This window comes from Urocitellus parryii, chromosome 9 (genome assembly GCF_045843805.1).
Source record: "Urocitellus parryii isolate mUroPar1 chromosome 9, mUroPar1.hap1, whole genome shotgun sequence".
In the NCBI taxonomy this organism is placed as follows: domain Eukaryota; kingdom Metazoa; phylum Chordata; class Mammalia; order Rodentia; family Sciuridae; genus Urocitellus; species Urocitellus parryii.
Window position 1 is genome coordinate 561018 of NC_135539.1, and position 25511 is coordinate 586528.

At 40.1% G+C, this 25511-nt stretch overlaps 1 protein-coding gene across 2 annotated transcripts in view; it reads left to right on the top strand.

The window, feature by feature from the left end:
- The window catches only part of Txndc11 (thioredoxin domain containing 11), a 64494-nt gene that overhangs the window by 4246 nt on the left and 34737 nt on the right, over positions 1–25511 (top strand). The window contains exons 2-5 of one of the 2 annotated variants that reach the window (XM_026380843.2): positions 2045–2261; positions 5542–5639; positions 9728–9857; positions 21060–21153. In XM_026380843.2, coding sequence (XP_026236628.2) covers positions 2045–2261; positions 5542–5639; positions 9728–9857; positions 21060–21153 — 539 coding nt within the window. Of the gene's footprint in view, positions 1–2044; positions 2262–5541; positions 5640–9727; positions 9858–21059; positions 21154–25511 lie in introns of those variants that run through there. The other variant, XM_077802248.1, reaches the window with a different exon arrangement.

Genomic DNA, 25511 nt, shown 5'->3' on the forward strand with positions numbered 1-25511 from the left:
CCCAGGTACCTGTGTCTGAAGGACCATGTCTGAAGTGCAGTAACAGTTGCTAAATTGACATTTTAAAAATGTCATGTAAGGGACTGGAGTTGTGGCACAGCAGTAGAGCACTCGCCTAGCATAAGCGAGGCCCTGGGTTCGATCCTCAGCACTATATAAAAATAAATAAATAAATTAAAGATATTGTATCCAGCTATAACTAAAACATAAGCGTTAAAAAAAAAAGTCATGTAAGGAGACTGGGGTTGTGGCTCAGTGGTAGAGCGCTTGTCTCCCATGTGTGGGGCCTTGGGATTGATCCTCAGCATCCCATATAAATAAACAAATAAGGTATTGTGTTCATCTATGACTAAACAATAATTTTAAAAAATGTCATGTGAGTGAATTTTTCAGATTATGGGCATATTCTATATAGACTGAAGGCTCTATAGAGACCGCAGGTTACAATGTCATTCAAATAGGAAGTCTGCTCCTTTTAGCACTTTTGTATATTTTGAGATTTCACATAGGTACAGTCATATTATATGTACTCTTTAGTGCCTAGCTTCTTTTCATCAGCATAATTATTTGGGGATTCATCTGAGTTATAGTATGTATGAGCATTTTTGTTTGTTTCTAATTTTGGAATAAAGTTGAAGGGTAAGAATGTGCCTTGGTTTAGCTGTTTACCTGATGAGTCATGTTGGCTTTTTTATGCTTACTGTTAGCAGTAAATACTCCTTTTTACATTTATTTTCTCATCCTTATGCTTCCTCCTTTGTCTTTATATTTAAAATGTGTCTCCCCAGCTATTCTCCCCACCCCCACCTTTTCTTTTCAATGCTGGGGATTGAATCCAGGGCCTTATGCATACCAGGCAAGTGCTGTACCACTGAGCTATAGCCCAGCCCATTTTATTTTACTTTATTTATTTTGAGACAGGGTCTCACTAAGTTGCCCAGGCCAGTCTGGATCTTGGGATCCTCCTGCTTCAGCCTCTTCTGAGTAGTAAAATGTGTCTTTTTTAGATAATATATAATTTGGTCTTGCTTTATATTGTCTGGCAATCTCTTCCTTTTACTTGAATTATTTAATCCTTTTATATTTAATGTAATTATAATTACTGATGTGGTTTGGTTTAAGTTTTTTTTGCTACTTGTTTTCTATTTGTACCTTCTGGGTTTGGTTCCTCTCTTCGTCCTTTTTGCCTTCTTTTGGTTTCATCTAGTATTTTTTTTAGAGTTCCATTTTTATATTGTTTATTTGTTTCCTAGTTAAACTGTTATAATAGTCTTATGTTAGTGCAGATATGTGGACGACTCAAAGTGTTTACTAGGCCACTTTAACTTGGTGGGATATAGTTCCAGCCAAAACCTATTTGTCCCAATAGGAAAGCTGTGGCCGCTCTGACTCCTGACCACTTGTTCAATGTTCCTTCTTCTCCTGACTTCTCCCTGCTGGAGAAGTCATGTATTCAGAAAGCCTGTTTTCCAGTTAAATAGATTTATTGTTTGTTACTTGTGTTTCATACCTTTTGGATTATGATGTATATGGATAAATGTGTATTATTATTACTTTTGCCCTGGGTAAGTACAGGCTGCCCTACCTAACAAACTCAGTGTTTTCTCAGATTTGAGTCACTGGTGATCAGTGTTACTAATGGTGGCCTGTGTGCTCCCTCCCCATATTTCTGAGCTCCAGAGCTGGTGGCCCTAAAGGTCAGTGGCTCCTGTGGTAAGCCAGGCTTCGAAGAGGTAGGGATGGAGTCTTTGGGGTGTGGCATCAAGACTGTAGATAATTTTGCTCTCCAATCCTCTCCCAGCCCATGCCTGGTAGGACAGAATACCAGAGAATCATTTCCAAAATGTCATCTGTCTGTATTGGCTCAGCTGGAAGGTGCTTTACCATGGTATACTACATTTACTACAGGACAGTGATTTGATGACTCCAATTTTTTTTTTTTTAATTCAAAAGGAGCCTTTTCTTTTAAGCTTCATTCTCCTTCCACACAAAGCTGTTTTAAGAAGATAAATAAGCAATCTTGTTTGTGTTTACTCTTTTTTAGTCGAGCAAAAGATGTGATAATACCAGCAAAGCCTCCTGTCAGCTTTTTCTCCTCGAGGTCTCTGGTCCTTGACCTCTTCCAGGGGCAACTGGATTATGCAGAGCATGTTCGCCGGGATTCGGAGGTGGTACTTCTGTTCTTTTATGCCCCGTGGTGTGGCCAGTCCATTGCTGCCAGGGCAGAAATCGAGCATGCAGCAAGCCGGCTTTCAGACCAGGTAATGCTGACATTTAGTCTCCAAAATTAATGATCATCAATCCTGTATTTAAGAGAGGGTGTCCCATGGAGACACCTTGCCCATCTGGCAGTTTTGTCAAGATGAACTCCTGGAGTGTTTGTCAATTACAAAGCCTGCTGTAAAAGAACAAAGGATTTGAGTGTGATGCTTGTAGTTGGAGGCAAGAGTGGAGCAAATTCTGGATCTTGAGATAAGGCCAGCGCTCATCCCAGGATGCCAGGCAGTGAGGTCTCAGTACTGCAGGAGAAGAGGGCTGAAAGCCTAGTTATGTGTGTCTTGCACAGCCATTTGATAAGTGCTAGGTAGATGTTTTATGTAGGAGAGATTTATGTATAACAAGGGCTGACCTTTTATTGCATGAACCAGAACTGTATTCAACAAATGTTTAATGAATGCCAACTTTGGACCAGGTAAGAGGGTTACATAAGCAAATGAGTCCTCGGTTATATCAGTGGTTTTAAGCCCAGTGGTTCCCATTGCCTTCTAGAAAATGGGCATTTTATGTTGTCCCTTTTCCTAAAAGAAATTCGGAGATGATAAAACTCCCCTACACATGTAATTTCAAAATAATCTAGTGCACTAACCAAAAATTGTGGGAAAAAAGAAAAGTAATTTATATCTAAACATGGTGTATTTCAGTATGTAAATGCTTGGGCAAAGCAGGTCCCTATACTTTTATGTAGAGCCCCTGTGAGTGTGATAGTTATAAATACAGACTGATAGAGGTGTGATGTGTTGGGGACTCTGAACAGCAACGTGCTCTTTGTCCTCGGTCTGTACAAAAGTTGTGTTCCTGAGAAATTCAGCACAGCAGCCTCACTTGGAACTCACATAAATAGGAGATCTTGGAGTCATGTGTCAAAGGGAGTTAACAGTTCTGGGTTTGGACAGTAGCAAACATCAGTGCTTGGCAGGCATTTAGAAAACTATGGGATGATACGGATGACTCTTCCTAGTGCAGAGCAGTTCTGAGCATTAGAGGATGTCTGCTAAGTCCCCTACCTTACACATGTCCTGTTGCTTCCCCCAGTCACAGCAGCAAACAGAAAGCATCCCACAGATCCATGAGAGGCTGCTGCTGAGAACCACTGACTTGAGTTAACTTGTGCAGGCAGCAGAGTTGCAGAAGTTCATTTGGAACTTTCAGTTGTTTTTTTTTTTTTTTCTGGTCATGCTGGAGATTGAACCCAAGGCCTTGTGCATGCGGGCAAGCACTCTACCAACTGAGCTATATCTCCTGCCCCTCAGTTGGTATTTCTTAGAAACAAGTAGTGTTATAGATGGTGACTAGGCATTCCACCTGCCAGGTGAACCCTTTTTAACCATTATATCCCTGAGAGTGTACCAAGTAGTACTTAAATATAATTCTCTGTTCCTTATATAACACTAATTTGTACCAGTGGGGCACATTTTGTGATCTCACTGTGGGCCCATGGAATTTATTTTCTATTTTCTCCCCATTCCCTTTAAGAACTGCAAGTACTAAGCAAGCTGGCAGATAACTCCAGGAGGAAACAGGAATTCTAACGGAGCACTAGGAAGCAAGCAGTGTGTAACAGAAATTAAATGACCATTTTGTCAGTGATTCCCCAGTTTTCTGAATGTAAAGAGCAGCAGTCCCATTGTCCACATGAGGAAAAGGGAAGATTGTATTTTATTTTAGATGAACTGTAGTTGAATGGTATTTTGCTCTGGAATATTTGCCCTTCTGAATGATGGTATTGGAATAATAACAGCTTCCAGTGGAGCCAAGCAGTTTGTTAAAGAGGCACAGAAACAACACATCAGGGTTATAGTACCACCCATAGTGACTGACTGAGCTCTTTTCAAAAAAATTTTTTTCAGCTTCTTCCACATTGGGAGTTTTTGCTCCATGTGCTCAGGAGGAAAAAAAAGGACTGGGTTTATTTTTAGAAATATGCAAAAATCTTTTGCACCATATTGCTTAGTAAAATTAGCAAAATGGTGGATTGTGCCCTACTTTTGAGTTAAAAAAAGAGGAGATGTAAACTTCAAATAAAGCCACTGTTATTTTTCTTTTTTCCTAGAAATAGAGTTCTGAAGGGTTGCCACTAGGTTTTGAGCAGTTGGTTGTTGTAATAGTAGGTATAAAAACATTCAAAGGTGGCTTTTCATTTGTAGTTTGTCTTTGTATTTTTCAACAATTTATTGTGAATATTTTCAAACATATAGCAAACATGAAAGAATTTTACATGTACCCACCATCTAAATTCTGTCGATATCTTATTATGTAATTACCCATCTAACCATTCCTCAAATTCAGAGGTTCTCAATTACTGGCCATATTGTCCCTGCCCTGACTCCAGGACTTTTGGCCATGTCTGGTGTTTGGTTGTCACTGCTTCAGAAATGAGTGCTACTGGCATCTAGTGGGTAGAACACAGGAAAGCTGAGGATTGAACCCAAGGCCTTGTGCATGCGAGGCAAGCACTCTACCAATTGAGCTATATCCCCTGCCCTGCACCACCCTGTGTCTAGTTCTTAGGATATCTGTCATCACAAAGCAGGTATCCCAGAACCCTCCATGCATTCAGCCTCAAATGGCAGTACTGCCAGAGTTGAGAAGTTGCTCCAGTCCATTAATCCATCTCGTTTTTGGCACCTTTCAAAGTAAATTGTAGTCAGAGGACACTTTTCCCTAGACACATCAGCATCTACTCATAAATATATATAGTTAGTGCATGTTTTTACTACTTAGTAGCAAAAAAAATACCTTTTAGATCATGGCTTAAAGCTTTGATTATTTGTTTTTTAAATATCCTTTGATATTTATGATGTTTTATTCACAGTAACATTTTAATTTTTGGATGCTTAGTTTGACAATCAAAGGGCATATCCTTCTGTTTGTTTTTGTGTTGCTGGGGATTGAACCCAGGGCCTTGAGCATGCTGAGCAGGCGCTGTGCATCTGAACTATATACCCAGCCCCCAGAATATCTTTCTAAGTTAGCAGATTCATGCTTAGAAAAAGCTCCTTGGCACTCATTCACTTTAAAATTCGAAACAAACAACTCTTGGGTCAGACTCCAAGTCCTAGCTGACACTGTTGAGAAGAGCTTGTCATTTTTATTTTAGTGGCAAATTAGGAACTTCTTTGAAAGCCTTATGCAAATTTTAAAAAATATGTATTTTCTGTTTCTGTGAGAGAGGACTGGTTCCATTTCTGATTTCATCTTTCAGATTTCGGTACTGCTCAGCTGTTATTCATAGTCATTTGAAACCCTTTTTTTGCTCCGCAGGTGTTGTTTGTGGCAGTTAACTGTTGGTGGAACCAGGGGAAATGCAGGAAACAGAAACACTTCTTTTATTTTCCTGTAATACATCTGTACCATCGGAGGTAAGGACTTTTCAGTAGTGTTTCTAATTTGTTTATCAGTATCTTAATGACTTTTTTCTATATAAAAGTATTAGATATTTACTGTATAAAATTGATAAACACAAATTTTAAAAGCTCTCTGTATAATGGCTGTGTTTTTATTTATTTTCTCCTATAAATCTACATGTCTACCACTTTTTTAATAAGGTAAAGATGAGATCAGGCAATAATACTATCTCCTAAACTGCTTTTTTCCACTTTTGTGAACATCTTTTTATGTCATTATATATATTATAGCATTTTATTTTTATTTTCGTTTTTTTTTTTTTTTTTTGCAATGCTAAAGATCAAACCTGGATCCTTGAACATGCTAGGCAAGTGTTTTCCACTGAGCTACATTTCCTCCCCCCCATTATTATTTATTATTATTTGGTATGCAATATTAGTTTTAAAAGTACAAATTGCTCCACTGAATGACTGTATATTCAGGTGTTCAAAAAGTATTTTGTGCCGGGCGCAGTAGCGCGCACGTGTAATCCCAGCAGCACTGGAGGCTGAGGCAGGAGGATCATAAGTTCAAAGCCAGCCTCAGAAAAAGTGAGGCACTTGGGCTGGGGATGTGGCTCAAGCGGTAGCGCGCTTGCCTCCTGGCATGCGTGCGGCCCAGATTCGATCCTCAGCACCACATACAAACAAAGATGTTGTGTCCGCCGAGAACTAAAATAAATAAATAAATAAATAAATAAATTCTCTCTCTCTCTCTCTCCCCCCCTCCTCTCTCTTAAAAAAAAAAAAAAAAAAGAAAAAGTGAGGCACTAAGCAACTCAGTGAAATAAAATATAGGGCTGGGGATGTGGCTCAGTGGTCAAGTGCCACTGAATTCAATCCCCAAAAAGTATTTTATGTTGCAAAAATACATTAGATTCTTCATCTTCTTATCTGGCAGCATCACACAGTCAAGAGTGCATTTTACCATATTTTTTCATTGGGAAGAAAATTACTACTGGTTCACAATTTCATATCCAAAGTTCTGAAATCACAAGGACTAAAAAACTTGAAGTTTCTTGAATATTGTCCCCAGATGCATTCATCTGGCCTAAAGTAAGATGGGGCTACCTGTGGTCTTTATCCCACTTAAGCTACCTATTTTTGCTACAAAAATACTGGTGTTTGGCTTTGGGTACCCAGACTATGCTGTGGGTATTATTAAGTCATGTCTGAGAATCTGACTCAAAGGATTTTGGAGGCAGAAGATGGGAAGTTTGTCTTTGTTCAGTGTGATTGGCTTGAAGTTTATAGAAGGCCATATGGGTAAAGAATTGATTAGTAAGGTCTTTACCATTTAGGTTTTCCTTTTCCCTCCTTCTGAACTCCCTGGGCGGAAGTCAATATGGTTTATCACAAGCATCAGTAGACAGTCATTTCTAGATTCTCTATCCCATTCCATTCACTTCCATATCTCTAACATAAACTGTTGGGGGGCACATAATATTGTTTCCAGGAGCAATTGATAGTAGTATTTGGGCAAAATGATACTTTTCTACCTGACCACCACCTTCATATTTTATTTTGGACATTAAATGTTTATAATTTTAGTATTTGCAGTAATAAGCCAGTTTTTGCTTAAGGATATTATGACCATTTTTGATCCCCCGACCTGCTTTTTGCTCACTGATTTGAGATTCTACCTCTACTTTAGGTTAAGGTGCAGATTGTTTAGAATATAGAATACTTTCTTGATAACTGTCTCAGGGTTTCATTCTTTCTTTCTTTCTTTCTTTAAGGTAAGTGTAAGCTGTACTTGAAGGTCCTCAGACTCTGTTCTCTGTCACATGGTGATGAACTTGCCTCCTGAGGCCCCTGTGTTACTCTCTGGCTTTGGAAATAGGCACAGATGCCTAGCAGGAGGGAAAGTCCTTGCAGGTTGCCCAGAGGTGACCTTAACTTGATGTGGCATTAAAATCGGAAGAATTCCCTTTGAATTGAGTACAGATATCTTTTGGAGAACATGGGCATACAGTATTATCTTATATTGTTTGTTTTCTTAGCTTTTGTAAAAAGATTGAAAGGACTTTAGAAGTATCTAGTCCAACCCTCTTGCTTTACAGATGAGGAATCCAAGTTGTCACTCAACTTTGCCTGTTGGTGTTTTATTTGTTTGTGTCAGTGTAGGCTGCTTACTGCTTGGGGCAACACTTCCACTGCCTGTGTCCCTAAAACAGTGCTAAGGCACAGAAATTCCCAAAATTTCTTTTCTACCTTAGACTCCTCAAGATCTCTATTTTATGTGCACACACATGAAATGTTTCCATTGACTAAAGGGTCCTTGGAGCATTCTCGGTAGTCCCAAGAATGTGCCCCCTGGGTCTCATTACTGAGCACACTACTGCTGTTCGTGTGTTTTTGTTGCTGCTATTGCTCTTTTTTGTTATAATGACTTATTTTGTAGAAGCCACTTAAAGAAACTAATAGGCTTTTCTGTTTTGTGAAAGTAGATTTTTTGGTTTGTATTGAGACCAGTCACAGAAAAAGTTAATTAAGGGCCTAAAGCAGGGAGGTGTGTTCTCACAACCCTGTCAGAGCTTGGTAGCCATCCAACAGCGTGTCCTGTGGCAGTGGCTGTAGTTTATTGGTAAAGCATGCCCCACATCCTGCATTCTGGAATCTTGTAATCTTGGTAAGTCAGTTGGACCCTTGTAATATCACAGCAAGGAAACTCAGCAAAGCCTGTTGGCTTACTTAGATGAGATTTCTGGATTTGTTGGCTCCTTTTTGCCGAACAAAATAAGTTACCAGCTTTTTTTTTTTTAAATGTATGTATATATTTTAGTTGTAGATGAACACAATACCTTTGATTTACTTATTTATTTTTATGTGGTGCTGAGGATCGAACCCAGTGCCTCAGATGTGCTAGGCAAGCACTCTACCACTGAACCACAACCCCAGCCCAAGTTACCAGATTTTTAAGAAAAATTTTTTTCTTTTAAAAATTGTTGGTGATTGTTGGGGTTGGTGGTGATAGTGGTGATTTCTAAACAGAACTAATTGTGGTAAGTTTTGAACTGATAGAATTCTTAACTCTTTTCTCCCAGCTGTGCTTGTACAATGCTGTTTTTATTTTTTCATACTGAAATTCTTTCCATCTCATGTTCTGTAGTATACACTGAGGAATTGTTGTGTTCCATTGTGTGTGTGTGTGTGTGTGTGTGTGTGTTTATGACAGTGTATCGTGAGCACAGCATTTAATTCCTGACTGCGCTGTTGTTGCTGTTAACAACAGGCTTAGTGTCAGTTGCTGTTTAGAGAGAAGAACAGTTATGGAGTTGGTGCATTTCACGTGCCTTCTCTACTCTGCCACCAACCATCAGTTGTATTTGTGTTGTGTGAGGTTGAGAGAGCCTTTTGTACGGATTCTGACTAGTTAGGAACGTAACTGAATTAGGGAGGCATTACTTAGCAGTGCTGAATCAAATTCCTGTGTCCCAAAGGACAGCTGTGAGGAAAAGGAAGAAAGGTGGGTTATGCAAGCTCCCTGACTTTATACTTCCACTTTTTTCCCCTGTTCTAGTAAAGCTTTAGATAGGCTTAAGCTTCATTTAGTGATTCTTCCTTTAAGTGCCTATGGAATACTTAGGCACTTAAAGGAATGTTGTTGGCTAAGGGCCAGCTGCTTAGCTTTTCCTCATTTCAGAGTGACATGTGGAAGTCCTCACCCATGTGCAGTGAGGTGTGCAATTAAGATCCTGGAATCCTTTCAGCATGTGGCCAGTTTCCACAGTAGCCTTGTTTTTATTTTTTATTTTTAAGAAATGTTGTGGGATTTCATTTTTCTTTCAGACACTACAAAGAATTTAGTTTGCAATTGAATGGAGCTCATGGAAAGGTCACATTACTTGCACCTCCCCCTCCTTAAACTGTCGATTCTTAACTAGCGCCCCAGCACCCCTGAGCAAAGCAGGCTCCTTCCCTGAAACAGTTTGATACTAAAGCAAGATATTTTCATCCTGTGGTATTGATGATTTTAGCTATACATTGCAGGGTTAACGCATGGTGTATTATTTTTACTTTTTATTTATTTATTTATATTTTATTTTATTTTTTGGTACTAGTTTTGGACCAATCGAATACAAAGGCCCCATGAGTGCTGTTTACATTGAGAAGTTTGTCCGCCGGGTGATGAAACCACTTCTCTACATCCCATCTCAATCAGAATTACTAGATTTTCTCTCAAACTACGAGGTACCTATCTTTCATATCTCCTCTGTTCCCAAGGCCTTTTACTGGGTTATATTGGATTGTTCATATTTAAAGGTGTTTTTTCCTTTTTTAAAATACCTCCTGAATTGCAGCAGTTAAAAGATCACTTTATAGATAAATCCCAGTTAAATGCATTTCTGAGTTGGGTGCAGTGGTGCACAACTGTAATTGCAGGTACTTGGGAGGCTGAGGCAGGAGGATCGCAAGTTTGAAGCCAGCCTCAGCAACTTAGACCCCATTTCACAGTAGATACATAGGTAGAGAGAGAGAAAGATAAGATAGGAAGGAAGGACTGGGGATATTACTCAGTGGTAAAGCATCATTGGATTTAATTCCCAATACCCAGAAAAAAAAAATGCATTTTGAGTTGACTTACCATAATGATGGTTTGATCAAATGAGTTTAAAGGGAATAGAAAGCTTGCGAAATTCTGTGTTTTGTTTGGGAATTTTCAACAAACTTTCACCTTGTCTTATAGTTAAAGTACATGAGAGTTAACTTACAATGTATTGTGGTTGTCAATTTCTAAGAATGTCATTTGATGCTTTGCAGTATTGCAGAAATACCTCACTTTTCTTGTTGTAATTTGTTTTTTTTTAGTGGAAATATATGTTATTTTATTAATTGTGTAACTATTTCAAGCTCTTATTTATGGAAAATTTCCCAGTTTTTTAGCGTGGCTTCTCTCCTGCTTTCTCATTGCCATCTTTAACCCTGATAAATTATTTTTATAAGACATTTCATGCACATTCAGGATAATTTATTGAAAGGCCAGTATTGAGATTATTAAAATAATCTAAAAAATTATAAAATTAGCTCCACAAAATCCTTCATGGGGACATGTATAAGGTCATACTTGGACACAACAAGTAAGTGATGCTTGGGCGCATCAATGTCACGACCATGAATATACCATAGAGTGAAAATCCACATGAATCTAGGCCTGACTTTTTGTGTGTGTGTGTGTGGTGCTGGGGATTGAACCCAGGGCTTTGTGCGTGCCAGGGAAGCCTCTGCCAGCTGAGCCGTGTCCCCAGCCCTAGACCTCCCTGACTGACTGTGACTGAGTTACACTAGGTGTATTTCATATAGATTGGAGGTGATTTTTTCCCACCAGTTCATCATTTGTAAATGGTTTCTTTCATCTTAGAAACTCTATTTACGTGTTAACTATTAGCAGATTCCCCAAGCAACTTTGTTTAATGTCCAGTCATTCAGCTTGTAGATCTTGGATGTACATCAGAGTAAATGTTCCTTAATCTCATGTGATGAGGGATGGACCTCTCCGGTTTCTCTTCCTGTGCCGGGTCATAGGCCCATGATAGGACTAACTGGGTTTGAGATTTGAGGCTGGTTTCTCACCTCCTTGGCATCAGGGCCTGGGCCAGGGTTTTCTTAAGATTTCTTTTAAGACTTCAGGTACAACTGCGGGTGGCACAGCAAAATGGTGAAAAGCCATGAGTCAGACTGAGTTAAAGCCATCTCCATCATTTACCGCTGTGTGGCCAGAAGCTGCTTACCCTCTTTAAGTCTTCATTTTCTCCACTGTAAGACAGAAGTAAACCAAGTAAGACATAGAAAATACTCAGGGTGTCGTCTCAGTAAAAATGATGCCACAGAAAACATCCTGGATATCAGGATTATTAAGAGAAACATAAATGTGATGATACTTACTGGAGTTTTCCATGTTTATAAAAAGGAAAAAAATTGTTCTGTAATGCAGATGACAAAAATGACCTTGCAGGGCTGACATGTCATCCTTCGTTCATGCTTTGTTGGTTGTTTTTTTTAAGAAAATATTTATCTTAGTTTTAAATGGACACACTGTCTTTATTTTACATTTATGTGGTGCTGAGGATTGAACTCAGTGCCTCAAGCATGCTAGGCGAGCACTCTACCACTGAGCCGCAACCCCAGCTGCACCCTTGGTTTCATTTTATTTTTTATTTTTATTTTTTGCATGCATGTGTTTGTTGCTGGGAATTGACCAGGGCCTCAAGCATGCTATTTTAGTGTTTTGTTGTTGTTTGTTTCTGGTAGTGGATGTAGGGATAGGACACAGGGATGTTTGACCCTTGGGCTACATCCCCAGCCCTTTTTGTTTATTTTGAAACAGGGTCTTGCTAACCTGCCCAGGCTCCTCTGCAACCTGAAGTCTTTCTGCCTCAGCCTCCTGAGTTGGTGGTATTGTGGATGTGCATCATCGTGCCTGGCCCAAAGTACCCCACCCCACCACCGCTTTAAATTTTCACTCAAGCCCTTCTGAAAAGGAAAGAGAAAAAGGAGAGGAGCTGTATAACAGCAAGAGTTAACATACAGCATTGTTAGCTTTCCCCAAAAGACTGAGAGCATCTTCATAACTATTTTCATCTCTATCAGAGATTTGTACCTCTAGAGAGCTCTCAGCCAGTTTTTCTGCTTCAGTTCTTGGCAGAGGTGATGTGGTAAGGAGAAGAGCTTGACTAGAATTCTAGAGAGCTGGGTTTTAACCCTGACCTTAGCAAGTTTAATTTATGAGCTTCATGTAAATTTCCTATCTCTAAAGTAAGGGTTTGGGTTGATTTAGGTAATCCTCACCGACTTTTGTGGCTTGGTGAATTTTAGAGGCTGGAAAGATACAAAAATTTCCTAAGCTTCTGTTTGGAAAGTTATTTTGTTTCTGAGATGGAGGCCTCCTGTGTTTCTCAAACAGGACCTGAACTCCTGGGCTTAAGCAGTCTTGCCTCAGCCTCCAAGTAGCTGGGCCTGTAGGTGTGTGCTACCATACACCTAGCCAGGGAAGTACTTTTGAGTCAGTGACCTCGAAATCTACAACATATATCATTTAAAAAAATTTTTTTTAGATGTTGATGGATCTTTATTGTATTTATATATATGTGGTGCTGAGAATCGAACCCAGTGCGTTGCACATACTAGGCAAGTGCTCCACCACTGAGCCACAACCCCAGCCGGTTTTAACCCCTTTTTACTTATTATCTCAGTGTTTCTAGTGTTCTTTCTAGCAGCATATGTAGGAGAGAAACAGTGCACATTTGTGACTGAGCAGACAGGCAACCCTGAGCTGTAGCCTTTGCACCCTCTGAATTTGCTATTCAGCAGTGCTTTTTTTACAGATCCTGCTTCCCGCTATCACAAGGAGTTCCTTCCCTCAGTCCCAGTGTTGTGCTGATGATGTCTCTTGTGGTTGGGTTTTGGCAGCCCACTTAATTGGTTATGTAAAACAGATCAGAGCACCTTTAGAACAGGAGCCGTGGGTGCTGCGATGATGGAACCCCCCTGCAAAGGCTTCAGTTTTCCCTGCAGATGGCATGCTTCCTTCCCAGGCCTTGGATAGCTTTTATTGTGTTGGCAGCATCTTCTGCTGGGCTTCTCCCTGGAGATGAAGTGGTCTGGTTGTCAAGAGAAGACACTTGTTAAATGTGGAAGAATCAGGGAGTCAAGCCCAGTGTGGTATTTGTGGAATCACTTGTCTTGTGAAACATACCAAATTGTATTGCCTAGAAAGAACCGTCAGTTCATGCACACCTCTGTAAAGATAGTGGAAAGATGACAGTCGGGGTCCAGAATCTTTCATGATTTTGGTGGTTGAATACATAGGAACATTTGGAGGCGCTGCTCTATGATATATAGTACTTTTGGAGTTACCTGCTGTATTAGGGTTTCTCAACCTTGGCACTGTTGACATATGGGGGTCAGAGAATTCAGTGCTGAGGGGGGCAGTCCTGTGCTTTGCAGGATATTTACTAGCATTCCTGGCTTCCATTCAGTAGATGCTAGTACCATCATCATCTTTCCATGTTATGACATCCAAAAATATCTCTAGACATTGCCAGATGTCCCCGGGAGGCAAAATTGCCCTAGTTGAAACTGCCACTCTAAGTGATTACGTTTCCCTGTTAGGCCTTAAGACGAGGTGTCCCGCCTCTTCTTTCCTGGAGCACCCAGAAACCCACAGTCTATAGTTGGAAATTTATCTGCTTATAATAGACAAGTAGCAGTAGAGAAAAGATGGAAACTCAATAGTGCCTTGGCTAGAGAATTCTGGAATGTTATCTTTGGGGGACTAGAGCCAGGAGTGAGTTAGATTCTCATCAGTAAAGCTGTCCCCACACTCAACTTTTAAACTGTTTCTTTTCTCCTTAAAAAAAAAAAAAAGAAAAGATTATTAAATTATAAATGTTAAAGGGTTTGACAAATGTTGTGATTATATCTTGCTTTGAATTTTTAAGTCTTAGAGTTGAATCCATTCAAAAGCCTATTTTAAATTGGATATTATTGAAAGTGTTTTTTTTTTTTTTTTGTGGCGGGGGTACTGGGAATTGAACTCAGGGGCACTCTGTCAGTGAGCTACATCCCCAGCCCTATTTTGTATTTTATTTAGAGACAAGATCTCACTGAGTTGCTTAGGGCCTCGCCATTGCTGAGACTGACTTTGAACTCATGATCCTCCTGCCTCAGCCTCCTGAGCTGCTGGGATCACAGGCGTGCACCACTGTGCCTGGCTTAGAGGAATAGTTTTAACCAATGAAAAATATTTTATTTGACTTTATCTCAAATCTACTTAAGATTATTAATCATTAACTGTAGTTTTATGTTTGTAAAATATAACTCTTATCTTACCTCAGATACAATTACTAGAAAATCAATTTTGCCTTAAACATCATAGGAAGATATTAAAGTTGAAAGTTACAAACACTTACCTGTAGATTCTGCTCTGCTTTAGTTCTGTTGGCAAGGAAATCTTGAGTTAGGTGTATGATGGTGAGTGCCCTTGGCTTTTACTTCTTGTCTGCCAGTGGACACACGAGCTGCAGCACGTGCAGACCCTCTGAGCAGGGGAAGCCACAGAAGGTGTGCTTGCCTGAAGGGAGGCTGGCTCTAGCCCAGGTCTTTGGCTCCCCAGTTCCTTCTTATGTCCCATGTTCTTTCCTCCCAGTAATGTTTAAGGTCAATGAGTTGAAACTTCAGTGTCTATCTAGAGATTAAAATTGCATATTTAATTTTAAATATTTCTTATTATTTTATGTCATTTTTGAAACTTTTTCTTTCAGGACAGAAGTATTTAAAAGATGTTGGCTTCTAATTTGGCTGTTAGCTTTTCTTCTTTTCCTTTGTTCTTATGAACAGGTCTAAGAATAAATAGTGATGAAGGATGGAGGATGGCTCCATGATTCTTGACTTTACTGTTAGAGCAGGAGTTTTGCCATTTCCTGTCATTAGCATTTGTTCTGCAGAACGGGGGGTGGTCTATGAATGAAAGTCACAATAGTGAGCCTAGGTAGAGTCTGGTATTCCCAGATACACAAGAAAGTGATATCTACCTTATAAGTCATGGTGTGTTTAAAAACTACAGTGAACTTCCCAGGGAATACTGCAAAGAGAAATGAATAGCTTTAAGTCATCTCGTTGCAAACCATGTAAGGAAATTCTGCTTCTTGCTGTTACTCCAACTGCAGACTCTGTTCCTTGCAGGCTTTTCCTGCCTCAGATACAGACTGGAAGAAGTAGTTTATCATCGTGGACAACATGGTCCCATGGAACCCAGTGTCATCTTTATTGTGGTGAATGTTAAGTTCATTAGGAAGAGAATAGGAATATGTAATGTTAATGTAGTTTTCAAAGTCACTAGTTTTATGGCTTATCTAATTTCAGTATTTGAAAAAAAAAATTAAAGCACAAAATGATCCAGTTTGTACGTTATCGTCTGTTTGCCAAATGCCAATTATTTTGAGCTTTTATCTTGTATTTGCAGCCAAAATATTTTCCGAATCTTTTTGTGAATTTCTGTAATTAGTAATGGTTATTTATCCTACATTAGTACATTTGTTCTTGGTGGTTTGGCAAACCAAATTGTTTTAAATTTAAGTAGGATTAGAAAGGACATGGGAATCTCTTTTTGAGAGAAGTGGGGGTGTTAGGTAAATTACCAGGTGACTAAAAACTTGAGCAGTTTAGAGGAAAGTAGAATTTATCATACTGCTGGTAAGTAAAATTTTGTCTGTTGAGAAAATAGATCCCATTTCTGTCAGTTCATAGTTGTATAGCACTGTGAATGAAAAAGTTTTCCATTTTCTAGCTATGAGTTAATATTGGTACAGAAATATTTCAAGTGCCGCTGAGAAAAACACGGTAAGGTAATTATTCTCATGACCACTAGAGGGTGTGAGTACCATCTGCTGAAATTTTATGCTGTCCTACAAACAGTGTCCACTTACACAAGAAATATGTCAATGAGGATTTGCTGGCCTCTTAGAAGTAACCAATTTCCAACTTCCTCATTATAACAGGTGCTAAGTAAATACACTGTATGTCATAATATGAAATTAACCACAAACTGGGTCAAGTTAGATAAATACAAACTGGGTCTAGTATTCATTGTGTCTTGTTTTTTTGCTAAGGTGTGAACTTGATGGAGGAGTTTTGTCTTTTTATCTTTTTATTCCTGTTTGTTCATTAACAAGTGTCTGTTTGCTCTGTGCCAGGCGGTCTTGGAGCTGGAGTTATAGCATGGAGGTAGACAACAAACAAACAGGAGAACACTGTAAATTTTATGTTGTGTTAGGATTTCAAACCCAGGGCCTTAGATGTGCCAGGCAAGCACTGTATCACTAAGCTACACCCCCAGCCCTACAAACAGGAAAACAAACAAGGGTCCTAGGCGGAAGAGTGTCTTTCTAATATTCACGTCTGGGTGAAACTTTAGGATGTGACCTTATTTGGAAATAGGGTTTTGAGAGTTATCATCCTGGATTTAGGGTGGGTCCTAAATCCAGAAACTGGTGTGTTGCTCAAAAAAGGAGAAGGCACAGAGAAAAAGGCCATGTGAAGATGAAGGCAGAAATTGAAGTCAAGGAAGGAATGCCTGGAGCTACCAGCTGTTGGAAGAGGCGAGGCAGGACCCTCTGCCCCCTACCAGGAGAGCATGATTTTGAACTTCCAGCTTCTAGAACTGTGGAATAATTTCTGTGGTTTTGATCCACCAGTTTGTGGTAATTTGTTAGGGCAACTCTAGGAAGTAAATGCACAGGGTAACTTGAGATAGTGTGTGAAGAGAAGTAGAGAAGGATGATTTAGGGACATAGGGGAAGGATGCTGTTATTTTAGAAGCCAGGCAAGACCTCTTTAGGGAATAATATTGGAATAAATCTTAAATAATGTGGAGCCTATGTGATTGGACCCAACCCTGAAGAGATTTTAGAGTGCTCTAGAACATGGGCATAATCATTGCAAAGCTCTGAGGAGGAACTGGACTGATGGGGCCCAAGAAGCGGTCACAGAGGCATCTTTTCACCAGTGTGTGTCCTGGTGACACTGTTGATTGGTGGACCAACGAAGGAAGAGCAACACTAGCACTTGGGCTCCTGGCTGTTCGGTCACCTGGAGGCTATGTGGGCATCCCGGAGTGGACTGCTAAGACAGAGGGACATCCCTGCACCCTGGGGGCTCGAATCCTGATGTCATGTTCCAGTATCAGGTGACCTGTATTCTTGCCCAGCTCCTCTGGAAGGCACCTCCAAATGCACTGAGTACAGGGTTAGAGTTGTCGCTTTTGAGCCAGCTCATGGGTTTATTTCAGCTGAGCAGACCAAGGCCTAGACCTAGAAAGGTCTGTGGGTGAAGATATGTTTGTTCCTCAAACTCACCTTTCTTCAGCTTCAGCTAAAAATGTGGGGGAAACTAAAATATAGGTAGCTATTTTGTGAGAATTTCTTAAAATGACATAGGTTCTGTTGGGGAGACATTGAAATTTTAGAGAACAAACAGGAAAACACTTTAAATTTCATGTTGTGTTAGGATTTCAAAATTTTATTTTATACATAACCAGGACCAGTTTAATAACTTTTTTTTAAAATTTTTGTTGGTTGTAGATGGACCCAATATCTTTATTTTTTTTTATTTTTATGTGGTGGTGAGGATCGAACCCAGGGCCTTGCATGTGCTAGGTGAGCTCTCTACCGCTGAGCCACAACCCCAACCCCAATTTGGTAACTTTTAAATAATAATTTACAATACAGGGCAGGGGATGTAACTTGGTGGTCAAGCACTTGACTTGAGTGTGCAAGGTCCTGGTTTCAGTTCCCAGTACTGTAAAACAAACAAAAGCCAAAGAATAAATTGCAATAGAAATAAACAGTTAACCATTACTTCACTTTATTTCCTCTTTTTTATAATTTTGAAGTATTAATTTCAGATTATTCTCAAGCAAGCCAGTTTTATATATTTGACACAGAATGCTACAGTGTTGTATCTGTCACTTAGCACTTAAAATGTACTTTGCCTGTCTTTTGTTTCTGTTTGAGGTAGGACCTTGCTAAGTTGCTCAGACTGGGCTGGAACTCAAGGTCTTCCTGCCTCAGCCTCCTGAGTACCTGGGATTGAAGTTACTTCTTGTGTTTTTAATAGCTAGTATTTTACATTTTATACACTTGTAGTCATCTCATAGTTGCTGAATCTTGTGTTCTTCATTTCTTTGGCAATGAAAAGTGAAAATAATTTTTCCCATAGGGCTGTTTTGCTTTTCAATGTTTGGTGAATTTCTTTGGTCAAATGACTTGAAAATTCAGTAGCATTCACTTGGAGCAGAGGCTCTTTCATCCAAGCCATGTAAATTGTGGTGGGGATGGCATTAGTGAAAAAGAACCTTAGCTCATCATCACCTGTGGTGGTGCCCATGTGCAGTCCCAGTGGCTCAGGAGGCTGTGGCAGGAGGACCGTAACTTCCAATCCAGCCTCAGCAACTGAGCGAGGCCCTAAGCAACCTGTCTCAAAGTAAAACACAAAATAGGGCTGGGGATGTGGCTCAGTGGTTAAGCACCCCTGGGTTTAATCTCTGGTACCAACAAACAAAAAAACAAACCCAATATACTGTAGAAATGTCCACAAAGGATACCTGCACATGGTTCATCCTCTGTTGACTTTGTTTTAAACATTTTTAGTTATGGATGGACCTTTATTTTATTTATTTATTTATATTTGGTGCTGAGCATTGAACCTAGTGCCTCTCACATGCTAGGCCAGCGCTTTACTCTACTGAGCTACCACCCTAGCCCCTCTATTTACTTTTACCTTTTATTCTTTTGTGGGGGGGGGTGCTGGGGATTGAACCCAGGGCCTTGTGCATGCAAGGCAAGCTGTCTACCAGCTGAGCAATATCTCCCCAGCCCTCCTTTTATTCACTTTTAAAGGTTTATTTTTGATTTCCTTGGAGACTCAGAATTCATGTTTGTTTTACTTTGATTATTCTGTGCATGTGTGCATGTATGTACATGTATACATATGTAATTGCATATATGCATGTAGATACATGCATGTTGATAGGCCACATATCCACTGCCACAAGCTACCTAAGATAACGTGGGATGGGCTGGGGCTGTAGCTCAGTGGCAGAGCACTTGCCTAGCATGTGTTAGGCACTGGGTTCCATCCTTAGCACCACATAAGAGTGAAAGAAAGAAAATAAAGGCATGCTGTTCATCTACAGCTACAAAAAAAAATGATAATGTGGGAGAAGTAAAAGTCACATTATTTAATTTCTATCTATAGAATATTTATTAATACTTAGAATGAATTTATTCCATAGGTTTTAGTTTGAGAGATTGGTCAGAATTTAAAGAAACTTAAATGAGTCCGTTTTCTTTCAATTAGTTTCCATTTTTTTATGTCCCATATTACCTAAGTGGCTAGAATTTCTGAAGATTCTATCGTCCTTTTTTTAAGTAGGAAAGTTTATTACATGATCATAGAAGGGTTTGAAATCTTAAGAACACAAATACTGTAGAATTCTACTTTAAGTCAGTTGTAGGTTGGCTTATTAAAAATGTTTTGAAGGAATAGGGCAAGAGCAAATTTTGTTTTCAATAACTTGGGCTGGGATGCGGCTCAGTGGTAGAGCGTGTGCTTGAGCAAGTGAGAGCCCCTGGGTTTAGTCCCCAGCTCCACAGAACACAAACTTTGCTTTCCTAGTTCCTTAGTTTGAGAAATTGGTTATTTGCTAAATTTTCTGGATGTTTGGTTTAAAAGTTCTACCTGTTTCTATTAGAATGAAAACAAATTGATTCATTTAAAGTTAAATCTTAGTAATGAGGTAATTGGCTTTTATTGGGAAGGTAATATACTTTTCTACAGATCAGAAATTAATGTACTGATTTCAAACCTAGTCAGCAGATTAAATTTGCACCTTAACTTTTGGGTTCAATTTTGTCCCAGTAATAAATAAGCCTCCACAGTTGCTGAGAGCATGGTGTTGAGGCTTTGGGGCTGAAAAGGACTCTTTGAATTGCCTGGTGCCTTAGTTTATCAGGTTTACTTTTCACGCCAATCCCATGAAGAGCTGGGCCTGTTTCCTAGAGAGGAAACTGAGGCTAATGTGAAGGATCATCCACTATTGGGCACTCAGCCACGACTCAGCTGAAGTCTTCTGACTCCAGGCCCAGCACTCTCCTCAGGGAGCCCACAGTTGGGCTACTAAGACAGATAACAGTGATTAAAGAGCAAAACCAGGTAGAAGAAGTGCCATAGGACCTCCAAAGAAGAATAGGTGCTGTGAGCAGGAAGGCAGAATGTGTCCAGTAGACGACAGTTCATAGGTTTGGCAGATGGAAGGGCCATTCTTTGGTAAACCTGTTGTAGAATGAGCAAGTGGAAATGAGTTTGGTGAGGGTGGAGGTGCAGAAGGGCAAATGTTGGACCTTCTGCAGCTGCCCTTACCAGAGAGGACAGTTGACCTGCCACTGGACTATGGTAGGTGCTGGGTATTGAACACACATGAAAGCACTCAGATATATCCTGATTTCCAGGGAAGTGGGAAGGTGAATTTGGAGTGAATTAAACCATTCGAGTACCTGACCTGGAGGTTTTGAGCCAGGTCTAGGAGAATGCTGTCAGAAGAGGTGGAAAGCCCTGCTCAGGGTGGGAGAATGAGCTTTGGGCTTCAGTGCCCCGGAGTAGCCATGCCCACCCTATAAAGGCTGCTGCACTCCGTCCTTAGCCCCAGGACTTTCTGGATGGAGGTGGAGTTCAGCCCCAGCTTGCAGCCTTTCTTGCGTGGGTAGACTTTTTAAAGAAATGCAACAAAATGCACTAATTATCAATTATTATGTCTTGTTATTTTTTGCATATTTAAAATATTCTCCATTACATGACTGAGAATGTCTCAGTCACCTAATTGTGCTCTTGTTCCTGCAGCCTGGAGTACTCGGGTACTTTGAATTCAGCAGCTCACCCCAGCCGCCTGGCTATCTGACCTTCTTCACCTCGGCCTTGCACTCGTTAAAGAAAGGTAAAACAGATTCACATTAAGACATTAGAACTTTAACAGAGATATATTTGTATTGATATCTTTTGCATATATTATCATGCTGACTATGTTTTCTAATTTGCTAGATTCCTTTTCTCAACGTATTCTTAGTAAATTATTACATTTTTTAATGTTCTGTCATTAGCAAACGAAGTACTGCACTATTTCAAATACAGTCTTTTTAGTGTTTAGCTTTTTAAAAATAGAGTTTGATCATATGGTATCTACAACTATATATTTTGTACTATAAAACTTATTGTATCATTTGGTCATTGTGTAGTGTGTAGTTACAAGTTTGGGTCAGAGTTTGTAGTGATTATCTAATCTGTCAGTTGCATATACCCTAATTGAGCAATGCACTTCTTTGGGGGAGTATTTTTACAAATACAAAGTCCCGTCCCATTACGCAGAAGCCTACTGCCCTCTCCTCTCGCCACCTTTCATTGACTTAGTTGCCACGTGTGGTTGGGAGTCCTGCTTTCCCATCGTCCTGTGTTTCCCATGTGGCTCTGCGTTCCCTCCGGTCATGACTCGGGGCTGTTGCTCTGCTGGACACTTTCATCTGCTCACTTGTCTCAGTCTGTTTGTCAGCACTCTGCTTCAGGCTCCTTCACCCACTCTGAACCCGACTGGAGGACATATCACCAGGATATGGTGTCACCCTTCCTCCTTGACTGTGCTTTTGCACATGCTGCTCCTGCCTGGAAGGCAGAAGTGCCCCAGCCTCAGGCCTGATCGTCTACCCCATAGCAGACCCTTTCATCTTTAGGGTGCAGCTCAAACATCACTGTTGCAACTCAGTAACTTATCCCTCCCCCATTCTAAATTGGGTGCCCCATTGTTTCTTTCGTAGCACTAAACACAGTTTACATTTGTGTATGCAGTTATAAGATGGTTTGTTTAATATCTTTTTTCCTCAGATTTCTGAGGATAGAGACCATGTGTCTTTCTTTGGTTTAGGTTTTTCTCCAGTGTCTGGCACATATCAGGGGCTTGATCAGTATTTGCCAAGTGAGTGATCAGATTGATGGCCATATCATCTTGCTCCAATAGACCAACTAAAAATATGTAGCCATCTGTTTGTTACTGGTTATTAAGTTGCGTCAGCTTTTTTATTATAGCAGTATGTCATTAATACATCAGTCATACAACTGGCTATTTTGGTGTGTACATTGTCTTAAGATTTTGTTATGTACATATTTTTTGTATGGGGTCATTGGGGGAGAAAGCAAGCTTTCATGTCTTCTGTCCACGTGGAAGAGTTGAGCTGTGCAGCTTCAAGTGACCAACAAGACTTAGTGAATCAGAGTTTGTACTTTGTAAACAAAATACTGGCAACTTAAAGAAGCTTTAGAAGGAGACTTTCAAAGCCTTTCATGAAAAATTAAAGCCTTTTAAGGAAAAATTAAAGTCCTTAACTTAGGATTAAATATGAAAGGTAACGTAGAATCTTTCACTGATGTGGTGGAAGCATGCAAGCCCTTGAATTGAAGGGGATATTAGAATCATAGAAGGATGCTTTACTTGATTGCCTTCTATTATGTGCTGCTGTACTGTGTTAGTGAAAATAAGTCACTCATCTTAAACTATTTTTTCATTCAGAGGTTTCTAAAGTGGAAAAACCTTTCCAAATGCAAGTCAGTAGACTTTTCCCCTTTCTTTAAGCAAAGGGAGGGCAAAATGATAATAAAATAGGATTACGAGGGATAAAAGGCTAAAAGTTACTCAAGCCAGGTATGGTGGTGTGTACTCTTACTCTCACTCCCCGTTACTCAGCAGTGGAGGCAGAAGGATCCCTTGAGACCAGGAATTCAAGGCCATAATGAATGAAACATCATTTCCAAAATGAACCACAGGGAAAAGGGTGGAAGAGGAGTTGCTCAGTGGTAGCACCTTTGCCTAGCATGTTCAAGGTCCAGGATTCCATAGCACTAATTAGATGAATAATAAACCTTAGAAGTACAAAATGAACCTCCTTGGTCAAATCACAAATTTTGACAAATGATTATATGAAACTTTTTCTTATAAATGTGGTCTGGGTTTATCTTTTCTACTCTGTTCTATGATTCTAGTTGGGCTTGGCCTTGAAAAGTCCTGTTGCTTGTGCAAGTTTATGGGAATTTAGATTCATTCTAGGGGCTGGGGATGTGGCTCAAGCGGTAGCGCGCTCGCCTGGCATGCGTGCGGCCCAGATTCGATCCTCAGCACCACATACCAACAAAGATGTTGTGTCCGCCGAAAACTACAAAATAAATATTAAAATCCTCTCTGTCTTCTCTTTTTAAAAAAAGATTCATTCTAACTAATCTTTATCCACCTCATTTTTGTGTGGGTGCTAAATTTACATTTAAGCTTAATGAACCATTTTTAGAAGAAAGACAAATTTGAAATGACAGTTTTCTCTAACCATGGAGGATTACTTAAAATAAATCTTACCTTGAGCATCTAGGCTTTTCCCACTTTGTTTTTCTTCTTCTGAAGTCAAATAGTATTTTCCTTGTTATTCACAACAGCTTGCAGAAAGAGAAACATGCACTTAAAAAAAAAAAAAAAAGATGCAGTCTTCCATGTAAATTCTAGGTGGACGTCCTATTTGGAATGGGTACCCAGATCAGGACCTGAGGAAAGGTCAGCAAGCTTCACGGTTGCTCAAGGGAGCAGAGCTGAAGAAGTGCTCGACTCTGCCTAGAAAGCAGATGCGCACAGAGCACGGATGCCTTGCTTCACATGCACACACTCTCCCTGTGCTTGCTGGTTGGGTTTTGTGTTCCACCATGCTGGAGAGGGAGCTCGGGGCTTTCGGGCTCTGCCATGCAGCCACTTCCCCAGCCCGATTGAATGCTTCTTCGAAGTTGCCTTAGAAGTGGCCAGGACCTCTCTGAGTTGTTCATTTGTTTCTTGAAGCCAGCTGGCCATCAGTCCACAGAGAACTTGACACTGTGCCACAGATGAAGCACCATGTCTGGGTGCTGTGTTGTGTGGTAAGGGGTGTCCCTGGGGATGCCAAGGCTGAGTGGCAAGGCCTGATTCTGTGGTGCATTACCACTGCCTTTAGGCTGTTTGTTGAATATCTTGACAATAAAGAAAATTAGGGGAAATTCATTTCCCATCTCCACATTATAACATGAATTGTCTTCTCTTTTAATTACTTCCTTTCCTCTCAATTACTGGTATCCTTTACTTGTGGATCTCAGCCTTGATGCTGGTCTGTCAGTAGCAGGTGGTGTGGGCAGGAATACTTGGTTATATTTCTGTCCATTATTTTCCTAGCTTCTTTTTCTCCTTCTCTTCCTCCTCCATCTTCCTCTTCCTCTTCTCTTTCTACTCCTCCACCCTTTTTTTCTTTCTTCTTCTGTTTCATCCCCACCCCCCAGCCTCTAGTATTGGACACTCTACCCTTAGCTACATCCCCACCTCTTTTTATTTTATATTTTGGGACAGATTCTCATTAAGTTGCTGAGGCTGGCCTCAAACTTATGATCCTCCTGCCTCAGCCTCCCAAGTAGCTGGGATTAGAGGTGAGCCCTGCTGTGCCTGGTTCTATCATTATTCTTCATGTAGTAATTATATATTTTCATGTTATTAAATCCCTGGTTCTTTTTATTAATTTTTTCCCTAAAAAAAGACAAACTTTCTTCTTTTTTAAATGTGAAAGTTATTTACAAAGTACGCTACCTGGATATTTTGACTCAAGATGTACAGCTCTTGATTTTTTCCCCCCATCCTTCTTGTTGGCTAATCGATTAGCACCATTTACAAAATGATACTTCCTTTCTCCCCCATCTTGGCGATACCTGCTTTACCAGAGTCCCTACTTCCACACAGTCCAGCCTGTTCCTTTGTTTTCTCTTGGTCTCGATGTCTATTTTTAGATGAATGAATGTAATTGAATTTCTTGCTTCATAAACTGTTATTCTGTGGTAAACTGTGGACTCCACTTCCTTTAATTCTTGGTTTTGTGGGATATTCTTTTTATACATCCATGCCTTTGACAGGATTTTGGTTGTAATTAAATTACATGTCTAAATTGACTTGAAGATAGTTGACACGATCGTAACATTTAGCTTCCCTTTGTAGGCTCACAGTATGATCCCTCATTTACTCAAACCCTCCTTTCATTTTTCCTAGTAGGTCTACGGGTCTCTTGGTAGTGTGTGATCTCGTCACAATCCTGAATGAGCCTGAAGGGTGCCCCTTTTGCGTCCTCCGCTCTGCCCGACTCGGGAGCCTGCTCTTCTTGGAACTGTTTCATATGCGCAGGAGCCTTCACAATTTCTTTACCGAAAGAAAATTTGGTAAAGGGCTCATTTTTCTTTTCCTGTTTGTGGTGCTGGGGATTG